At 35.8% G+C, this 17,415-nt stretch overlaps 4 protein-coding genes across 5 annotated transcripts; 2 read left to right on the top strand and 2 right to left on the bottom strand.

The window, feature by feature from the left end:
• Positions 1–1,958: 1,958 nt before the first annotated feature.
• Positions 1,959–4,769, top strand: LOC103844296 (CRIB domain-containing protein RIC8). Its single transcript, XM_033282465.1, has 3 exons — positions 1,959–3,931; positions 4,025–4,106; positions 4,202–4,769. Exons 1-3 carry the CDS (start codon positions 3,758–3,760, stop codon positions 4,522–4,524), a joined length of 579 nt encoding a protein of 192 aa, XP_033138356.1. The 5' UTR covers positions 1,959–3,757; the 3' UTR covers positions 4,525–4,769.
• Positions 4,770–5,512: 743 nt separating this feature from the next.
• On the bottom strand, positions 5,513–6,989 carry LOC103844297 (G-box-binding factor 4). Its single transcript, XM_009121098.3, has one exon. The coding sequence runs from the start codon at positions 6,562–6,564 to the stop codon at positions 5,671–5,673; it is 894 nt and encodes a 297-aa protein (XP_009119346.1). The 5' UTR covers positions 6,565–6,989; the 3' UTR covers positions 5,513–5,670.
• Positions 6,990–8,043: 1,054 nt separating this feature from the next.
• On the top strand, positions 8,044–10,956 carry LOC103844298 (vacuolar protein sorting-associated protein 2 homolog 3). Of its 2 annotated transcripts, XM_009121099.3 has the most exons (11): positions 8,202–8,455; positions 8,695–8,739; positions 8,833–8,867; positions 8,952–9,002; positions 9,096–9,200; positions 9,282–9,353; positions 10,067–10,138; positions 10,224–10,304; positions 10,396–10,431; positions 10,542–10,600; positions 10,678–10,956. In XM_009121099.3, the coding sequence occupies exons 1-11, from the start codon at positions 8,422–8,424 to the stop codon at positions 10,721–10,723; spliced, it is 636 nt and encodes a 211-aa protein (XP_009119347.1). In that variant the 5' UTR covers positions 8,202–8,421; the 3' UTR covers positions 10,724–10,956. The 2 variants fall into 2 exon arrangements, with proteins under 2 accessions (XP_033138355.1, XP_009119347.1); XM_033282464.1 differs by lacking the exons at positions 10,067–10,138; positions 10,224–10,304; positions 10,396–10,431; positions 10,542–10,600; positions 10,678–10,956 and adding an exon at positions 9,459–9,693 and having other exon boundaries at positions 8,044–8,455.
• Positions 10,957–12,600: 1,644 nt separating this feature from the next.
• LOC103844457 lies at positions 12,601–13,591 on the bottom strand. The gene is made up of 2 exons (XM_009121237.2): positions 13,560–13,591; positions 12,601–13,453 (listed from the first exon to the last, which is right to left on the bottom strand). The coding sequence occupies exons 1-2, from the start codon at positions 13,589–13,591 to the stop codon at positions 12,601–12,603; spliced, it is 885 nt and encodes a 294-aa protein (XP_009119485.2).
• Positions 13,592–17,415: the final 3,824 nt, after the last annotated feature.

Genomic DNA, 17,415 nt, shown 5'->3' with positions numbered 1-17,415 from the left:
GAAGAATTATTGTAGAACCATATAAAATCATTACTTTAATATTTCACTTTAGATAACGGTGTAGAGCAGATGATGAGATAAAATACATCCCGATTAATCTTTTGTTCTTAGAGTACGATAATCATACAGCAATTTTGAAATCACTGACAATACGAATATATGTGGTGGACTGGTACTGACACGTCCTATAAACTTTCAGTACTTAAACCAGAATTTAGAGTACAATAATTTATACAACATTAGTTGCTTATGTGTTATGTATGTCTATGACTACCTCTGTTATTCTCTTTGCTCAGCTTTTGTTGTACCTGTTGGTATTGCCATGTTGGCTTTGTTCTCATGTACTTGGAACATCTTCTTTGATGGAGACTACGAATCAATAAAAGTGTGTGGTTTGAACCCCCAAAAATCATAGTTATATAAGTCGAAATCCACGTACATATTGTTAATTGTTTTCCAACTTTAACGGCCACATCTTTTCCACTCCTCTCCTCCATATTCTCTCCATAAGCTTCCATGGAGTCCGGAATCGAAGCTCCTCTACCATCAGAAAAACAAAGCATCTCCTGCGCTCTTACCGCCGAATCAACTTCTTTGGCTCTGTCGTCGTCTTTGACGTCGACCATGACCTCTGCCTCGTCATCGTCAACTTCGTTGGCTCTGACGGTCGCAAGCACTGAATCCCTTGAAGTCGTCAACACTCTGTCTACGACGACTTCTTTTGCGCCAATGAATACAAGTCTCGGATCACCAGTCGTCGTCTTATCTCCGTCTTCGTCACCTGTGCAGACATCATCCACGTTGACATTCGCTTCTCCCATGACTTCATCAACGGTTTCATCGGTCTTGATAAACACGATCTCAGGTGCCACAGCACAAGACGTAGAAACTACTATGCTTTTGGGTACTGATCAAAATTGCGACATTAATTCTCTCTCGATGGAGCTGGATAGTTTGAAAGAGCCTGAAAGCTCTGTTGTTTCGGAAAGCGATATCGCTCAGGTCTCTTCTCATCAAGACGACTGTAATGCTCCTCACAATCGATCCTTGTCCTCGGAAAATGGAATGCAAGTACCACCTAAATTTGTCCCCACCTTGGGAGCGTGGGAAAAGCCACTACTCTTTAAACCTCCTGCCACCCCTCCTCAACCTAGTACCTCTCGGGATTATGACTCTGCAATTGTTGGGAATCAGTTAGCTGCTCTATGGCCGTCCTTGAATGATGAGATCTTAAACAAAAAACCAAAGAGCAGCCACCAAACCCGTACTCTCCAGCTTCCTGTTGAGAAGCTTCCATCTCCGGAGTTAAAAGCTGATGGTAAAGTTCGATTTCCGTGGGCCGCGAGATTGAGCCCTCAGTCGAGGAATCTATATCGTGCAGCCACTCCAACATACAGACTTGATGGTACGCCACAGATCTCTATTCCTTCGAAGGTGCTAAAACTTGGTCCTGAGAATAAGGATGAGTATATCATAGGCAAGTTCCATAGGTGCACTCTACCACCTGGTGGTCTGGTCCATGCAGTGGCTAATCGAATTTGGGGAAGGAGCTGTAAAATAAGCTGCAAGAAGATTGGTGAGTCAACCTACATGTTTCATATTCCCCATGAGCCTACCCGCCATTGGGTAATTCAGCGAGGGATTTGGCATATCGATGATTGCTTGCTTTTTGTCTTGCCATGGACTCCAGAAGACTCCTTCAAAATGACGGAAATCTCCACACTTCCACTCTAGGTCAACCTAAAGAACATTCCAGATTGTTGCTACTTTCGTTTAGGGATAAGTCATGTGGCATCAGGCCTTGGTGAACCCATCCTTACCCACAAACCGCGACTCGATCCTACTACAATGGGTGAAGCAAAGGTATTAGTTGAGATGGAGCTTGATAGAGATTTCCCGAAAATTATTGCACTTGATGATAAACAAGGGAGTATATTTCTTGTTGAGGTTGAATACACATGGATACCATCAAAGTGTGAAAGGTGTGGAAATCTTGGCCATAAAGAGAAGCGGTGCCTTCTGACTTCTAAGCCGGAAAATCTGCAGCAGCAAAAAACAAAAGATGATCGCTCTGACATTCCTGTGGTGGATATTGATGTTATTCTCCAGCAAAGGGATTCAATGACCGCAAAATCATCACCAAATGGCAACCCAACGACTCCAAAGGTTCTAGAGGATAAAGATATTGTTGAGCCCAGTCAGCAACCACTACTAGTAGTTGATCATGGCGCTTCTGCGAATCACTCTTATCATTCAGACTTTGACCAAGAAACAAGCAACACATTATCTGGAACTCGATCACCTTCTTCTCATTTACAACATAAGAAGCCTGCTACTATGCTAATGGCAGTTACCATTCCCTCCACATTAGTAGATTCACAATCTACTCCTATTGACACACAGATTATGGAGTCCTTTCCATCAAACATTACCAACAGTGTGGCCCTAGGATCATCCGGTGTTGGTGCCTTCATCACATCACCTGTTCACTGTGCATTTGAGAGTCCTCATTTTACAGTGCTTGGAGATGATGTTGATGAAGTTGAAATTGAGCCTTCTTCACAGTTCAGCTTAACAAGAGGTGGCAGAGAATCGAAGGCTCCTATCAAATACCATAATATGGAATGGAAGACAGTCCGAGGGAGAGGTAAGCGAGATCGTCGGGGCCGAGGTTCCTCTCAATAGGTTATGTTTTCATACCATTACAGGTCTATCTTCTTTACCTACTCCTTTGTTGCATTGGTTTGGGGTATAATTGCTCATGAGGCTTGTCTCGTGAAAACTTTTTCAAACTATAAGACTTTCGGTCTTATCTTGTAATCGTTTATGTTTTAATACGAAAGCCCTTTTTTCAAAAAAAAAACTTTAACAGCCACCTTTAACTGTTACCTCTTTTCTTTTCTTGCGTCATGGCTTACATCAATTTAGATTCAGATTTTTTGTTTATTTCTGATATCACGATATGTATAGTATAGTGTTCTTTCAAGAAATGTAGCCTAGTGTTTTTGCGAATTTTACCTTCAACATTCAGGCATTTTTTTTAATCGTTTCTAGTTTCTAGATTATTAAATTTGAGTGCCTCATCCCTAAACAGAACAATCTAAATATGAAGTCATATTTTATTTTTATCAATTATTAGCCAATAATTGATTTGTTTTTATTGACAGCTGCTGATTCTCTTTACAGTTTTACCAAATTAAGATTGCAATACAGAACGAACAATAAAATTAGCTTCATAAGTTTAAATACATTTCCAACAAAATGTCGTTCACTGAATTAGTTTCTATTTGGTTGTTTTATCACCTTCACGTTATTATTACAATATCTGGAAACCAGAAAATTAGCTCTTAACATTCTCCTCTTCCTTCTTTTTTTCTTTGTTAATAACTGAGTATCTTGATTCAACATTTTATTTGGGAGCACAAAAAGTATAGGCCATAGAGTTTGAAATCAAAATGCTTTCAAAGAAATCTAAAACAATCGCTCTTAATCGAGTCGAAAAGAATAATCACATTTCTTTTCGATTTTGATTTCTCTCATTCTAGTATTCAGAAAAAAGAAGAAAAAGAATAAGCATACAAATAGCTTTTTCATCATTCTTTTTCTTAGGAACTGTTTTGATTTGGTTTGGCAATTTGTTTATGTCAAACTACAAAATGAAGGGTCTCTTCAAGGGTCTTAGATACATTTCTCAAATCTTCGGTGAGTTATTTTTTCTTTTTATGTGAATATATATATATATACTATCTTCTCAGAAATGTATCTTTGTAATATACTTTTTGAAATGATTAGTATATTAAGCTTTGTGAAATTGCAAAATGCAGAAAACGAGAAAGAGCCAGAGATGCAAATTGGAACACCTACAGATGTAAAACATGTTGCTCACATTGGTTGGGATGGAGGATCTCCCAATCAAAACTCACCGAGCTGGGTATTTACACATTATTTTTTTTCCTCTATATTTTCAATAAATTTTGGTATAACAACGTATAGTATCATAATAATATATATAAATTAAATATAGATGAATGATTTCAATGCATCCGGTGGATATTCATCGTCGCCTCTAGGAAATATCAAGGAGGATGGCTCTTGCATTTCTGAAGGTAAATCTAATTATATCTACTTGTAATTCATTTTAATAAATATGCTGAATATTTTGTAAGAACATTTTAACGTGAAGATGTTAACGTACATGCAGATTCAACTCGATCACGTGATATACCAAGATATCCAAAATCGTCGAGAGACCGTTCGAACAATTTGGAATCACCAGCAAAAGAACGAACACGACGTGGTTCTTCGAACTCTAGTGGGAATCCAAAAACTTCACGAAGATCAAAAGAATCTTCAAGTATATCTCAAGATGGTTCTGTAAGATCTCGTCGTAAAAAGTCTAAAGATTCCGTGAACGGTGGATCTACACGATCGTCGCGGAGAGCACGTGATTCTCAGACAGAATCTATAAGTGGTTCAATGTCTGATGGAGAATCATTGATATCACTCTCCTTTGAAGATCTTTAAGGACACGTAATGTAAAAGTGTGGTCTCAAAATATCATATACAGCTTTGGTTGGTTACTAGAGGACATTCAAGCTTGCATGGGGTTTTCGGATTTTGTAGAGAAAAAATATGATTTGTCATTATATAATCAACCGAGGTGATCAACTGAGTCCGGATGTGGATTTCTGTTGAGTTATTATTATCACTAATTTCACAAAGATATAAATATATAATCATGCTCAATTGCTCATGATGTTTTAGAACAAAGTTTACGCTATTTAAAAGGTTTACTTTTGGTTTTTAATAATTTAAATTTTAAATATTCGTGTAGTTAAAGTCTTTAAAAGATGATGAACTAGAGAATACATTGTCAACTGGCATTTTAAAATAAGTTTTAACCTGCCTTCATGCGAATTTATTCCAAAACCAACCGGACCGGCTAAATAAACTGAGTGCTAATGTGGCGTTTCCTCCATGGTTTATAATTTCGACTAATTTATGAGATGGATGGCTGATATTTGCAAAACAGAGGATGTAAAATAAAATCTCAGCTCAGAAGAGATAGCAAGCTCCACCTAAAGGTGTTCTATTGTTGATTAGCTCCTGAATCCATTTTTCCTTGCTTATATTCTTATCAGCATGGTTTATAACTGTTCCATTGTTCGTTTTACCATAACAAGAGTTTGCTGAAACAATTGCAACAAACTGAACTATTCAAAAATACTTTCTGTAGTCCTGAGGGTTACCTCGCGAGGCTAAAGTAAACTCCACAAAACAAGTAGTAAGGATCACTTAAAATTAGTTTCCTATGGTTTTGGTACAGGTGTTGCATCTAGAACAAAAACTGAAGATGCTAAAACGATGCCAGAAGCCTAAAGAAGACGAATACCTCTCTGCTCCTGCCTAATTAACACTAATCACTCCCATTTTTTCTGAACAACCAATCAAAATATTATGGTCCACAACAATATCCACTCCTACATCCCTGAGAAAATAAAGGTAAGAACTATATAGATAGCACTAACCAAATAACCATCACGTTACTATATCGATTACATATTTATTATATAGTAACCAAGTCCATATGTTTTATTTACATACAAAAGCCATACTACATCAAATCATTATTTCACCACTTACCAAAAGACATTAATTAAATAACTCTCTTTACCATTCCAAGGAGTGGCTCCTGCTTAACGACCTCGACGACGACGAAGATGGTTTTCGTTTCTCATCATCAACAGGAATCAACTGCTCCATAAGGTTCTTGTATCTCTCTCTGGTCTTCTCTTCAATCTCTTTCAAAAGCTGCTCGTTCTCTCGCTCAAGCTTCGCAGCCAAAGTCTCAAGCTCCACTTGATAAGCCTGTTTCCTCTCTCTCGACCTCGCAGCAGACTCACGGTTCTTGATCATCCTCTTCTGCCTCTGCGCCGCTGCTTTGTCCATCGCCTCCACCATCACTCTCCCTCTCTTTCTCCTCGTCGATCCTTCAACCATCTCAACTTGATTGTTCTGCTGAGGCATCATCGGATAATCGAATGTACCGGAGAGACTCATCGGAATCTTCACATCGATTTCATCATCATTACCGTCCATCTCCGCTGCTTGCGCTAAGAAGTCTTCAAGCGTCATCATATACTCATCTTGCGCCTCCTCCTTCATGACCGTCTTCTTCTCTCCCGACACAATCTCTTTCCAGACGTCGTCCACACTCTTCCTCCCTCCTCCGTTAACACTGTTCCTGTCTCCGTTGCTCCGATCAACATCCAACGAATCAGACGCGAAATTGTAATCGTGAAGCGTCGCGTCGTTCCCTCCTCCGTAGCCGAAACTGATCCTGGAGTGATCGGCGTGAGGATCTCGTCTGAGATGGTTGGATCTTACGGTGGGAGAAGACGAGGCGGAGGAGGAGTTACGGCGAGAGAGATCGGAGTTTCGGGATGTGGAAGAAGACATCATCTTAAAGGATGCCATCTCTGTCTCGATAGAAAACTGCGAAACAATCGGAGTTTGGTTGTGGAAAGTGGATTTTTTTTTCGGACAAGGAAGAGAAGAGATCATCAAGTGGAGAGATCTTTCTAGGGTTATGTTTTGTTTTTTTTTATCTCGTGATGTGTAACACGCGCGTTAAATTAATACATTATAACCAACCACGCGTGCATAATCGCGTGAGCTATACAAATGTTTTTTTTAATGTAACGTGTGGCGACAAAAATTTGCTTACCTGTAGACTCTGTTCAAAAACGCGGCCGCCTAGGCGTCCGCATATTCGCTACTCGGACCCTCTCCGCCGCGATTTTACTCTAGGCGGATCACAAAATCGGAACTGGACTAATCGGCCCATTAAGCCAATTAATCGGCCCAAATCCCTATTAATCGGTCCTACTATCGATTAATCAGTCCAATTGGGTATTTAAAAAAACCCAAGTTCCAAACTATAATAATAGTATTCGAGCTTTACAAGAAGCCCAAATGCTTTATCACTTTTCAAGGATGTATGTCTCTATATATAGAAGCAAGATTTTACCTCTTTCTCTTTTCTGGCCGATGTGGGACTTTGTCCCTGAAGAATTAATAATGCTAAAATAAACAATGCATTGACCGGGTGTCGAAGTCGGGTTGCGTAACAAAATTACAAGGTACTAAACCACCAGGAGAGAGCAGATTCTTGTTATACATGCACATGCAGATATATATAAACATATGCATATAATAAAAGTACAAAAACTAGACCCCGCGTACTCCCCGATTAATTCTCGATTTTTTCCTAACTCGCTAGGCGTGACTCGGCCGCCCGACTAGCGCCTAGCGTAGTTCCGAACAGGGCCTGTAGATGAGTAACAAAGCCACTAGACACAGATCAAAGTACATTGGAGTAGGCGGATTTTAATTTGTGTAATAAATATTTTAATACTAGAAAATTTTATAGGAACAGCCCAAAAAGCCCACCTCGTAGTTAAAATCAAACCAGAACTCCAAATCAAACTCTCAATTTTCACTATAGGCCCAATCCAACTATATAAGGCCGGCGGATTTCTATTTTGGGTATTGGGTAGTTTGGATCAGGAACTAGAGGATCCATTTATCTATTTTCGTCATTTTTTGGTTTAGGTTCTATATGGATAGTTTCGAGTTCCGTTCAGTTTAAATAGTAAAACTTGAAACTGAAAACCTGAAAAAATATAGTTCTCATTTGGCTCTAGCTCTGGTTCCGTTAGTTTGGATAGTTTGGATAATTCGAATTAAATATTAAGTATTTAAGATAAAATATTAAATAATTAGGATAATTAGAATAATTATTTTGGATATTTAGAATAAAAATATCCGGATAATTTTGGGTAGTTTAAATTTTTATACTAATTTAGTTTTTTTTTTTAAATATTTTTGGATACCTTTAACATATTCAAAAAATATAAATACACATTTAGTTATATTATATATATACAATTATTTTTTTCTTATTCAAGTGGTCCAGTTGGATTCGACGATTTTGTATATAGAAATATATGAGAGTGGTCTTTTTTTTTTGATCACAATATGAGAGTGGGTCTGGTTCGGTTTTTTTGGGTCCGTGAGACTGTGGAAAAGTCAGAGATTATGAGGTGTCCCAGAGAAAAACAGCTCAGGCCTTAGAGGCCCAATTAAATGTTGGGCTTAAATGGCGAAGGACAGGAGATAACTTTCCCGGCGGTGTTAAATGTAACACCAAACCGAGTATATATAAGAGAAGAATAAAACGTAATCAGATAAGGAAATATAAATTTGGTGCGATCAGATAGAAGATCCTTTTTGACACGTCGAAGCGAAGCCAAAGTCTCCTCCGCGTTTGTGGAGCTTTCAGACCAGACCACCCTTCGAGAACAACAATTCCCTGTTTCTCTGGAGATTTTTTAAAAAAAAATACAGAGGAACGAAAACATGAACATCTTCTCCAAGAAACCTAATCCCAGAGGTTCGATTTCTCAATTTTATAAATTAGGTTTCATGTTTATCCGATTGATTGAAACCTAAATGGAATTTGATATCGTCTGGGTTTGTTAAAAGCTGTTGACTTTTTTATCTGATGGCGTGATCGTGATCGTATGTTGGAAACTGGATTTGGTTTCGTCTGAGATCGAGAATCCTGTTTATGAAACGACATTAATGGAATCTGAATGTGTTGTTGTTGTTTTTTTGGTGAATTGGATGCAGAAGTGCTTAGGGAGAGTAAGAGAGAGATGACTCAAGCTACTAGAGGTATTGTCTTGTCTTTATATCAATAGCTTGTGTTACATATATTCGTCTCAAACTGATGAAAGTTTTTTTGTTTCGTGTTGTCTCCTCCTTCAGGAATCGAAAAGGAAATCTCATCTCTGCAATCAGAAGTAATAATGTTTTTTTAACATTCAGTTTTTCTTTTTTTCTTTTCAAAGTACAAACAACTCTGACATAATGTGTCTTTAAAACAGGAGAAAAAGCTCGTTCTTGAGATTAAAAGAACTGCTAAAACAGGGAATGAGGTAGAGTTTCCTCCCAACCATTCCTTCTCTGTTAATAGCACCATGTTTTGATGTGTGTTCTTCTACATCCTTTTGTTTTTTTTTTTAATGTAGGGAGCCACTAAGATTCTTGCCAGGCAGCTGATCCGGCTAAGGCAGCAAATAGCTAACTTGCAAGGTAGCCGAGCTCAAATGCGAGGCATTGCTACTCATACACAGGTCTGTTTGGTTGAAACTTATCTCCTAAAATATTTTCTGTTCTAAATTTGAGTATCTGAAAGTTTCAATTTGGTGTATTAGGCTATGCATGCACACACTTCGGTTGCTGCAGGAATACAAGGTGCCACTAAGGCAATGGCAGCTATGAGCAAGGTCTGATTCCTTTTTTCTAACACTAATTAATTAAATTTTTGTTTAGAATTTGTTTCTATAATCTAAGAGCTTGATTGGTTTCCCCGCTACCACCCGCAAACGCAGCTTTTACGGTTGGTAGCGGTTGACAGCGATTCGAAACAATCATCCAAACCGTTACAAATCGCTTCAAACCGCTCCGAACCTCTTAAAATCAAAAGCTGGTTCCAGCTAGCGTTTGCGGTTGCGGGCGGTTGCGGGAGTATAATTTTTTTTTTTTTCTTTAAAAACCATATAAATACAAAAATAAAAATATTCAATAAATTTTTTAAAATGGAATTATAAAAATACTAAAATATATCTATTATATTTTAATTAGTATTATAAAATTTTAAAATAAAAATATTTTCTATAATTTTAAAAATTTAAAACTATAACTTTGAAAATATAATTTACATATTTATTATAATATTATGATTTTTGATATTTTTATAATTATATAAAATGTAAATATTGTTAATTTATTATTTAACCGCTGCTGTATTTGGTAGTTAACCAGTCATAATTATCCCGCAAACGCACCAATTTTTAACCGCAGAACCAGTCGTACAAATCTCTTAAAACCGCTAGAAACCGCAACCACCCGCATCCGCAAACGCCCGCAGCCGCAACCGCAACCGCTGCGTTTGAACCAGTCAGGCCCTAAATAAGATGTTTTTTTCTGATGTTTCCAGAATATGGATCCAGCTAAACAGGCTAAGGTTATGAGAGAATTCCAAAAGCAGTCTGCGCAAATGGACATGACTGTAAGTTGTAACTATCCTTCTTTTCTGTAATACTGTGATGCCACAGTCAAAGATAACTATTCTAACTAATGTGTGTGGTGTTCAGACTGAGATGATGTCTGACTCCATAGATGATGCTTTAGACAATGACGAAGCTGAAGACGAAACAGAGGACTTGACCAACCAGGTACAAATTCAATACCAACCGTTTGAGTTTCTAAAAATATGGACTGTTTCAGAGGTTTGTTAACGAGGTTTTTTAATGTTTTGCTTGTTAGGTTCTTGATGAAATCGGCATTGATGTCGCCTCACAGGTTTGTTTTAAAACATCTTGTTCATTGGTTCCTTCTCTTGATAGCTTCACTGTGATATGATTGATTGATCGATTGATTGATTGTCTGACTATGTTTTGATCCGTTTGCAGTTATCATCTGCTCCAAAAGGTAAAATTGGTAGAAAGAATGCAGAAGATGTGAGCAGCAGGTATGGTATCTATCCACTATAAATCGTATGTGATTTTGTCAGCATCTAAGTCAAACCATCTGATTGTTTCTGCGCAGTTCTGAAATGGATGATCTGGAGAAGCGGTTGGCGGCGCTTAGATAGAAACAAAGAAACAAGTGCCGTGACCTTGAAGAAAACGTTTCAGACCAAAATATTCATTACATTTCAATGTTTCTTCTACAGTTTGTTTGTGGATATCTATGAACAACTAAACTAATGCTAGTGGCTATATTTTTCTTTGAACCTTTTTCCCATAAGCAATGTACAAAACCTCTTTGATATTGTTTTCTTCAAACAGTTTATTGTGCGCGCCAAAAAAAGTTTGATTGGTTGTTTGCTTCTAATTCTATTAAAGCTTTTAATAATATATCATTGTTACTTTGTGAAAACATCAACCAAAACAACAGAAAAATGGTTGAATGATGATACCATCTTGTGATGAGATTTGATTTACAGTGTAGGAGAGTTTCAAAAGAAGACAGCAAAACCAAGAAATAAGAAATCTTCTAAGACCATCTCCATCCCCACTCCATAATTTACTGCAAAATGGAGTGGAAACTAGAATAATAAAGAAACAAAAATATGATTACTCTATAAATGGAGTGATTTTTTATTGTTTGTTCATACTTCATTTTCCACTCCATATTTGAAGTAAATTATAGAGTGGTGATGGAGATGACCTAATTAAAGAACAATGTTAGACTACAAGCACCGTATATATAAAAGTGCAAGTGTATAGTTTTAATATCAAACAAAACAAAACAAAAACGAAAAAGATGTGTTTTAAATCATCAAACTTTTAATTTTGGTTGAAATAAATCACCAATTTTGTCGTGAACAAACAAAAAACAGTCGACTTTTGTTTGACAAGCCATTTTAATCATAAACTTTCATTGACCATATTTTTTTAGTCATATCCTTAGTCAACATTTATAGTTGACCAACAGTAGACTTTAAATGACTTTTAAAATTGATGATTTTCTTGGCAAAAAGTATAAATCAACATTTTTCTAAAAAAAATAGATGTTAAGTTTTAGAATAAATAATTTAGTAAATATTTTTTATAAATATAAATATTGAATAAATAAAAGAATAAATTTCATTATTTTCTTCAAAATAAAATTTATATAATTTTCATTTATAGTCTAAAATATATAGTTAATATATCATTAGCTAAATAATTATCAAAAAATTATAATTATTTACGACAGTTATGTAACTTCTTGTAATTATTTATACTGTCTTAATTCGATTATGTTTCACAATTTGTTTTCAAAATTTTAATTTTTTTGTAAGATGTTAATTTTTTTAATCTTAGAAGAATAAAATTAATAGTAGAGGAATTTTTCAGAAACAGAAAATTAATGCAGAAGGAATCTTGAAACACATTTATAGAAATTGTTTTTTGAATATCTGTATTATTAACATAAATAATCATGAAGAATACATCTACCAATAACTCTTTTTGTTTGGGAATCAAAAGTTGAATTAACATTTCACTAAAACAAATTTTGACAATAAAATTATAATAAATAATCCAAATAGGATTATATAAATAGTTACAAAAATTGATCGTAAAATAATTATAAAAGTTCTTCATAATCATTTTATAACTAAATAGTTTAGAAGATACATTAAATTTATAGAAATTTTACTTTGAGAAAATGAAAAAACTCCTTTTTAGTTCGAATTATTTCTTATTTTATAATTTAAGTATTAATGTTATATTTTTAAAATATTTAAAATCAAATATTTTAGAAAAAGTGTTGATTTCTATTTGTGCCAAAAAAATCATCAACTTTAAAATCCATTTTAGGCTTACTGTTAGTCAACCATAAACGATAGATCTAAAATGGTATGATTTTTTTTCTTTTGTTGAAATTTTAAATTGATTAACAACAAAAAGAAAAAATTACAGGCCACTAAGATTTATGCTTTCAGTTAAAGAAACACAAGTCATATAATGGGAGGATAATAGATTATGGTGGCGGCGAAGAAGCCCGACTGAGCCAACGCTGCATCATGTCACCATAGAAGTTTGGCTTCCGCTTTCGCAGTGAGGATATCCTGTTCCTAATTGTCTTGTCAATGTACCGAACCATTTGATCTGCACTGAGGAGATTACCTTGATGACGCCTGCTGTTCCTCTCACGCCAAATACTATGGATGCTAGCTTGGAGAGCAAGCTTCAGAAGACATGTATCAATCTCCCTCCTGCGAGGAGATAGAAGAGATGCGACGGTGACATTCCAATCAGGATTCACACGAGAACCCAAGAGGAACCCTACTAGATCGATCCATACTGTAAATAAGTAAGGGCATGCGAAGAACAGGTGGTCACGAGTTTCGTCCGGTTCCCCACAGAGGAGACACGGTTGCACGCAACCCCAAGCTCTGCTTCTCGCTCCTGTCGACAGTCTATCTTGAAAAGCCAACCATGTGATAAAAGCAAACCGTGGAATGCTGTGCGGAAACCAAACAGCTTTGCACCAAGGGAGGCTTGGGTTTGGGACCCAAAGCTGTTCCCAAGTTGCTTTGCTCGAGAAGGTTGGTTTGTAATCCTCATCTCCATGGCGCCATAGTCGACGATCATCAGCCGCGTCCTCCGCCGGAGCTGGAACAGAGTTGATGCAGGCTATCATCGCCCGTAGGTGATAGCCACGACACCGACGAATGTTCCATTGTCCCCCAGAGGCCACTTCTGAGACCGTCGCGTAGCGGGAGATACCCAAGACCTGTGTTCCTGAAGCACCCGTGATGTTGATAAGCCTGCCAACCTGAAGCCAATTATCAAGCCAGAATAAGGTGGCTTTACCATTCCCTATCTCGGACCTGAGAAAAAATGGTATGATTAATGAAAGCTTATGACTAAAATGGCACATCAACAAAATTTGAGCGTTTTTTTTTTGTTTATGAAAAAGTTGTTGCTTTATTTCACTTAAATTTGAAAGTTGATGATTTAAATGACATTTTTTCCCGAAAAGCATCCTTAATCTTTTCTCTTTTCATGTCCAAAAATGTGTTTTTGGTCTATGTATGCTTTGTTTTCAGTAAACAAATATTGTGCACCATAAATCTCAAATAGTTTGATTATTAGAAAAGCAAAATAAATAAAATCATGTTCACAATTTAAAAAAAGATAATTAGGGTTGTAAGACAAATAAAAAAATGATAATCATGTTAGATAAATAAAAATATAATAAACAATAACATAAGAAAGTATAATAACAATATGTCAAAAGAGGAAACACGATAACAATAATTAAGATAATGCTAGTTAAATAATATATTACAACTAGGTGACTCACGCGGAAATGGATATTTACGAAAAAAACTAAATTGCAATAGTTATTAATATTTAATTTTGTTTAGTTTAGTCTTACATATTTTTGTGAGTTACTAAGTTGTGATGTTTTAAATATGCTTGATTTTGAAGAATATTCAACTTTGCAATGACATCTGTTTCTAAAATTCTAGTTTGATTTTAATTTAGTGCAATTAGTTTTTATTATCTATATGGTTATTTTAATTATAACTTCATATTTTTTTTTTGGGTTTATATTGGAGTTTTTGAATTTTTGAAATTTCACAAATCACTTATAAAATTTATGACTAATAAAATTCCAAAAATGAAAAATGTTGTTTAAGACCAGTCTAAAATTGCATTATTTAAACTTTGACTTTACATTTAAAAGTTCTACATTAACATAAACTCAGTTAAATCTACTTAATGTTTAAGAAAACTAACTTGTGAAGACAATACTAAGTAAAAATTATATGCACCACATTCTAAACTAAAATCTTATTTTAGACGGAGTAGAAAACATTATAAATATTAAAAAATTTAGATGACTTTGTTACATGTTATAACTGTTGACTTGATAAAATGTGTAGCCAACAAAGCTTTTGAAATCTTTTTCTATTATACAGTTACTTTATGATATTCACTTTGATTTTTTAATCTATTCAACGACGAATAGATTTCTATAACAAAAATGGTGAATGTGGTTTTTTACAGAGTAAAATATGATTTTTATGAATAAGGTGGAATTTTAGATATTGAAATATTTGTGTTGATGATTTAAACTTGAAAGAATAAGTTGTTTATTTATATAGAGATATGAACATCCATATATATATATATATATTTCTAATATCTTAAAATTAAGATATTTCTGACTAATTTGATATATTTATTTTATTAATGAGATATTAGATATTTAATATCATAAGAAAACTGATTTAACCAGCGTGATTTAGGATTTTTTTTATTCATTAAAAAACATGTTGTACATATAAGAGAAATAGAAATTTATTTATATATTAAATATATTTCCTTTTGGATAATATATTTTGATATATAATAGAAAACAATTAGTTTTTCTTAAATTATAGTGTTTAGATATAATTTTTATACTAAAGATATTATCTTTTTATATTATATTTATTTTGATTTACATAAAATCGTTTTTATTATTTAAATGATTTTGAATAACAAAAATTTATATAGAAAATTCGTTTTGAGTTTTATAAAAGGAAATTCGTTTTTATTAAATAAATGTTTTATATAAAAATTAAATATACATATCTATAAAGATATTGCCTTTTTGATAATAAGTTGATTTGGAAACAACTATTAATAAAAGTTAAATAAAAGTAATTAATAATAATATTTTAATAATAAATTTAATTCATTAAGGTGAACATTATAATTAACCAATATAAAATATGATAGAGGTATCTGATATAATGAAAAAAAATATTTACTTAAACCGACATTAAAAAAAAATGGAAACTGCATGTAATTATATATACTGATTCCCCTACTCCCTGAAACTCATTCTCAGCAAAAGAAAACAGAAACAAAGAGCACAGATTGATTCCTTTATTTGTCATAACTATGCGTACGTATCCGCGTGGTTCGCGATTTCAACCAACGGAGTTGGGGTTGGTGAAGCTTCATCTTAAGAACAAGGTGGAGAAGAACATAAGCGGTTTCATCAAAACGTTGAACGTCTACGGAGACGCGCCGTGGCTTCTCCATCACGACACGAACCCTCTGTATAGTAGAAACGAATGGTACTATTTTGTTCCGAGGAAGATAAGAGGTGTCAGGTCAGTGAGCCGGATGGTACCGAGTAACGGAGATAGCTTAGGGGGCACGTGGAAGTCAGTAGGTAAGATAATAGAAATAAAGAAGAATGACAAAGAGTTGATGGGTTACAAGCGTGTACTAGTGTTCAAAAAGTACGTGGCTGGGAAGTTAGAGAAGGAGAAGACTGACTGGCACATGGATGAGTATTCCCTTCACAGGAATGGTGATGAGTTCCATGATTTGGTCTTGTGTCATGTCAGACTACTTCATAGTGACGAGAGATTCAAACCCCATGTCCCTGCTGCTCATCAGGTTGATCATGTGAAAAACGACAACAACAACAACAACGACGTAGTCTTACCAAACCAAGAGCAGCAAGAAGCTGGTTCTGCTATGCAAGATTGCAAAGGTGGCGACGTCAATCAACAACATGAGCAGCAACAAGATTCACCAGATCCTCTTCTCCTTCCTCCTTTGCAGCAGAGCAACGACAACCAAGAACGTCATCCATTGGATGATATTGCTTTTGATGATAATCTTACGATTGACATTGATGAACTCTTGAAAATTCTAGACGAAGGGAAAGAGCAAGAAGATCCACCCACTCTTCAGAGCAATGTCAACCAAGAACCGTGTCTCTCGTGGGATACCAATTTTGCCCCATCTCAGGTGGAGAACAACTACAACAACAACAACACCGTCTTACCGAAACAAGAGCAACGAGAAGGTGGTTTTGCTAATCATTATGACATGACGATGATGGTAGAGAAAGAACATGGCGACATCAAACAACAACAACATCAAGAGCTACAGCAAATAGATGTACAGAGTTTTTTCTATGATCCTGAGTGGGATGATTTGCGTTTTAGTAGTGATTTGATTATGCCAAATATGGACGTAAGCTTGACTCAACAACAACTACGAGAACTGGAAGAAGAGAGATTACAACTGGTGCAACCGGTTCCTCAAGGTCAAGACTCGGGAGTACATGCGGCTCAAGTCATGCCTCCTCCTCCTCAGAGCAACAACAACCATGGACAGCGTCCTCTTGTCCCATCTCAGGTGGAGAGCTACAACAACAACACCGTCTTACCGAACCAAGAGCAACGAGAAGCTGGTTTTGCTAATCATAACGACATGAAGATGATGGTAGAGAAAGAACATGGCGACGTCAAACAAGATCAAGAGCAACTGAAAAAAGATCTACTGAGCTATCTCCTTTCGGATGATTTTGGTTTTGATGGCCCAGAGGATGGACCGATTGCGCCAGAGCTATTAAAACTGCTGGAACCAGTTCCCCAAGCTCAAGACTCGGAAGTCATGCCTCCTCCTCCTCAGAGCAACGACAACCATGGACAGCTTCCTCTTGTCCCATCTCAGGTGGAGAATCACAACAACACCAACGTCTTACCGAAACAAGAGCAACAAGAAGCTGGTTTTGCCAATCAGAATGACATGATGATGGTAGAGAAAGAACATGGCGACATCAAACAACAATATCAGCAACAACAGGATCAAGAGCTACAGCATATAGATCTACAGACTCTTCTCCTTGATCCTGAGTGGGATGATTTACGTTGTGATTTTTGTGGCCCAGAGGTTGGTTTGATTTTGCAAAATATGGAGGTAAGCATGACTCAACAAGAAGAACAAGAAGTGCAAGAAGAGATATTAAAACGCATGCTGGAACCAGTTCCTC

This window comes from Brassica rapa, chromosome A10, assembly GCF_000309985.2.
Source record: "Brassica rapa cultivar Chiifu-401-42 chromosome A10, CAAS_Brap_v3.01, whole genome shotgun sequence".
Taxonomy (NCBI): domain Eukaryota; kingdom Viridiplantae; phylum Streptophyta; class Magnoliopsida; order Brassicales; family Brassicaceae; genus Brassica; species Brassica rapa.
This window is presented reverse-complemented; position numbering and strand designations above follow the sequence as displayed.